Here is a 4,503-nt window from a genome sequence, read left to right on the forward strand (position 1 = left end):
GAGCGAGCGGTATTATGCACCCAACAGGTAGTAAGTGAGCCTCCTTGCCTCCCTGGGCCGGCTACGTTTAGGCTCGGGTGGGCTTCGTCTGGGGTCGAGCGGGCTTTTTTTTTATTTCTTTTTATCCTTCTTATCTTTATTTAAGTAGTTTTATTGCTTTCTTAAATTAAGTAGTTTTATTGCGATTTTTTTTTCCGTATTATCTTTATTCACTTTATTTAAGTAGCTTCATTGCGATTTAGTTCATAAATTAATACAATCAGTTCATAAATTAACACAACTTTTTCATAACATAACTAGTTTATAAATACACAATTAGCACAACTAGCAAGAGGTAAAACTAAGAAGTAGTTGTTGGGGTTATTGAGGTAGTTGTTGGTGTTGTTGAGGTAGATGAACTCCAAACCACTATCGAAAAATCTCAGGGATCGGATGTCCTCGACGAAGTTGAAGCCAAATGAAATGCTTGTAACTCCCGAGATGAGCTATGGCTAACTCTCTTTGTGGCAAAGCGTTCATCCCCCCAACATCAAGTGGAAAGATTGTAGCTGGCATATCAATACAACCATCAAGAGCGAAAAAAAGATCGTGCATATGTAGTGGTTCGCAATAGAATACAAGTATGTAATAGCCTCCATGTAATGTTCCTCGCCACAACCTCCACCTTCTCATTGAGCACGCATAATTGGCTCTTTGAGATCCCGATCGACCATATACCCAATGAAATTAATGACCATTTTGATGCAATTCACTCACTACTGATCAACGTACAATGTCCTAATTTTCTTTGCGAGAACAAAAAGCATTTGTTATGCGTCGAAAACCACAATTAGCATCGGCAACTACATTAATCCAGCCTTCTACGTGCTCTTGGATGGCTAGTGGAAGTTTATGAAAGTATGGAAAATTTTCCATATCGAATCTCCACCCTGCAAAGTTATTATAAATAAATTTAATTAAATGTGTCTAATTATACGAAACAAACAATTAAAGTATATAAATAAATATATCATTACTAGGGGCCGATCGGCCCAGAAGATTTGACACGACCCTTAGAAGACTTCCCTATAACGTGCTCCTACCCACTTTTTCCCATCGCATACCCTTGTTAAACTTTTCCCGACCATTACTCGTCACGTTAACTTCAGGCTCCTCAAAGGAACAACGTTCGGGGTGGAGTTCTAAATGGAGTAGCCGAGAAACAGACCTCATGACCACGGGATCCATAGCATGTACCTCGGCCACTAATGACTAGAAGAACTAACGGTCCTGATCGCACTCCGATAGTATCTCAACCGAATTTATCCAATCACCAATGGCTAGTCTCCGCCAAAATGGATCAAAGTCCTGGCAATATAGGAGTTGGTCTGCTTGCAAGGAGAAAAAGGTATGGCAAGCACATGGAATACCATGCGTGGTCTCAATAACACATCCACATCTACTCCAGTCCCAGTCCAAATAAGCTATTCTTGCAAGCTCTCTCTGAATTAACTCCGAACAATATTGAGAACAAACACCATTCAAGGCGTTATATGGTGGCAGATCAAATTCAGTCCCATGAGTACGTCAGGAGGCTTCCAAGGAGTTTCTTATCTCTTTCAACTGCCCGACAATAAAAGCATCAACTTGCATAAACTGTGTGTCAATTGCTTCGGTCGGAGTAGCAATCCATGCTTTCAAAGCCGAATGAGAACTCTCGACTCTGTTGTTGGTTGTGTTACCAAAGTGTCATACTCGGTTGGTCCAACATTGCGCAAACTTCTCCTTGTGCACAAGCCAAGTCCCGTGGATGTAGGTAGGAAAATTAACGTGCAAAGTATTCCCAAGTGCACCCCCACTCTTCCATTATGTTGGCTACATTTATTTCATATTCAACCTCAGTTTTGGATTTCATAACCCTAGCCCAACATCCTCGCCCGAATTGAACCCCAATCTTCCTTTTTCCACCAAACTTCTTTGTGACCCATGCCTCCACATCATTGATATGCCACGTGTAAAGTAGATGAGCAGATGTGGGAAAAACATGCGAGATGTATTTGCACAAAGTCATATTTCGATCAGTCACAATGGCATTCAGAGCCACAATGCCAATGAGGTTTTTCAATCTCTCCAACATCCAGCGATAGCTCTGAGCATCCTCATGCTGCGACAATGCACATGCAACAAGAAAATTCTTGTTGGTTGGTGTGACACCAAGAATCTCCACAAAAGGATACAAGTACTTGTTTGTCTTGTACGTTGCATCAATGTGGATCACGTGCGGATACGTACGCACTAAATTCACGGAAGTCGGGTGTGCAATGAATGTATGTATCACCCTACACATCTCGTCCGAATGAAGCCAAAATAGATACTTGCTTTGAACAGCCTGCTGAAGAAACTGCTGAACTACATTTCTGCCTTCTGATCTCACCCTTCTTAATACATCTCTACAATTGTAGATGTCCATCACGTTAGGATTCAAAGACGGAAATGCACCTTCAACAGCTTTCATGATGTGATGTGGTTTCACATGGGATGAAGTTAGTTTCCTAACTAACTTCTTCACAACGGGACTAAGACCGCTGATTTGTCGATTGCCCTCCGGGTATAACATCATTGGGCGATTATGAAACCCATGCTCCACCTTAGTCTCGACTACCCAATATGTGTAGTTGTTCTTTGGGACTAGGAACAACCGAAATTCACAACCACATGCTTTTCTCTTTGTTTTTCTTCTGATTGCTGAACTGAAATCCCGAAGTTTCTTCTTCTTGTCACGATCATAATCCAAAAGTTGATACTTCTTTTTGTGACTACTGATTATTAAGAAAAAACCAAACTCAAAGGCAATGATCTTACACCACTCAGCAGCAACATCACAAGTTTCAAGTTCAGGGCTATTGTCGAAATACAGGTTATAATTAATCCCATCACCAACACGCTCCGGAAAAAACATATAATCGTCAATTACACGAAAAAATCACAATATTCACACATTAGTTTAACCAAATTAATCTTATTTTAATTTTTTTTTTAAATATTTAGTACCTACTTCTGTTTAATTTCACATATAACATTAAATAAATTTATGAAAAAAAATACGTAAAACAAAATGTATCCATGGTCAGACTTTTGGCCAGAACGTTCGAACCATGGATCCAACGTCTGGCCAGGACGTTGCATCCATGGGGCTAACGTTTGGCCAGAACGTTAGAACCATGGATCCAACGTCTGGCCAGGACGTTGCATCCATGGGACCAACGTTCTAGCCAAACGTTCGCCCCATGGATGCAACGTCCCGGCCAAACATTAGGTATGTCTTAACAGTTAAAAAAAATTACCTCTTCACCTGAAGACGAGATTAATGCCGGTGGTGATGGTGTTGGATGATGGCGGTAGGTTGGAGGTTGCGATGGGTGGTGGTGACTTTAGAGAGAATTATAAATTGGAATAAAGATTTGAAATGAAGAAATCACTAAGGCATGTGTTTTTCTTCACATCCGAGCTTCTTTTTTCTAGAATTTCTTTTTTAAGGGAGTGAAATTATGATCTGCATCTTTGAGACATTATGTCAAACAGGTGTTATGCATTGCTAAATCAGTCTTTAGTTATGGAGCATGATCCTTTTTTCCAAATAAGTAGATTTTAGGCCTTTTTTACGTTTTATATTGTTTTTAATATTCTGCTAGCAATAAGACTTAAAAATCAAACTTTTTGTGGTGATTGATGAAACAAGACTAGTAAAAACTTGAGCAATTTAGCAATAAGATATAAAGTTAGCATAATTGCCCAAAACTTGAGTGATAGCAGCAAGATGAAGTTTTATAATCAAAACAAGAAGCACCTGAGGAGGAACCATGAGTCTGAAGTTCCTGAAAGGAACTAGCACACCGAATTTCAAAAGGTGTAGCTATTAGCATGTGATTTTTTGAGTTGGGGAATCATGGAGGATAAAGGCTGAAAATAGGAGTTTATTTTCTCAGATTCATGTAAGTATGTGGAAACATAATAGAACAAGTTGTCAAACGGAACTCATAGAACTTAGAGTCAAAAGCATTTAGAGTCAATGAGTCTATTGCATATTATTATCTTAATCTGTAGGGATTTATTTAGTGTTTACTTCTTAATAAATCTCTACTTGTATAATTTTTTTTTAAAATATTATGCATTAGTTATCTTAGGATAAGATTAAGTTTTATATCAAAGATAAAACTTAAACAAAATTGGTTTTCACTTGACTCTGATTTTAATTTCTTTAATTTATTTATTTTTATCTTATCTGTTTTGGAAAATAAAGAGCCTAAATTATTAATATGTATAATGAGTTTTTGTGAGTGCTAGAACTTGTGTTAAATTACCGAAGTTCCTATATCAACTGAAACTTATGTGTTTATGTCATGTTTATGAAAAAGCTTTCACGCACTAAAATATTTTTGCATAAGAAAATAAATAAAAATTGAGTTTTGGAAAATATCTCTTGGATTATATTTTGATAAAACGTTGCTATTTCTCCAAATAATA

General features: G+C 37.9%; 1 protein-coding gene across 1 annotated transcript; it reads right to left on the bottom strand.

Moving 5' to 3' along the window:
• Window positions 1-1,804: 1,804 nt before the first annotated feature.
• Window positions 1,805-2,938, bottom strand: LOC125493600 (protein FAR1-RELATED SEQUENCE 5-like). Its single transcript, XM_048637069.1, has one exon. It carries the CDS (start codon window positions 2,936-2,938, stop codon window positions 1,805-1,807), a length of 1,134 nt encoding a protein of 377 aa, XP_048493026.1.
• Window positions 2,939-4,503: the final 1,565 nt, after the last annotated feature.

This window comes from Beta vulgaris, chromosome 9 (assembly GCF_026745355.1).
Source record: "Beta vulgaris subsp. vulgaris cultivar EL10 chromosome 9, EL10.2, whole genome shotgun sequence".
Taxonomy (NCBI): Eukaryota; Viridiplantae; Streptophyta; class Magnoliopsida; order Caryophyllales; family Amaranthaceae; genus Beta; species Beta vulgaris.

Coding starts and splice junctions, on each gene's coding strand:
- LOC125493600 (XM_048637069.1), bottom strand. CDS start 2,938: ATGTTTTTTCCGGAGCGTGTTGGTGATGGGATTAATTATAACCTGTAT.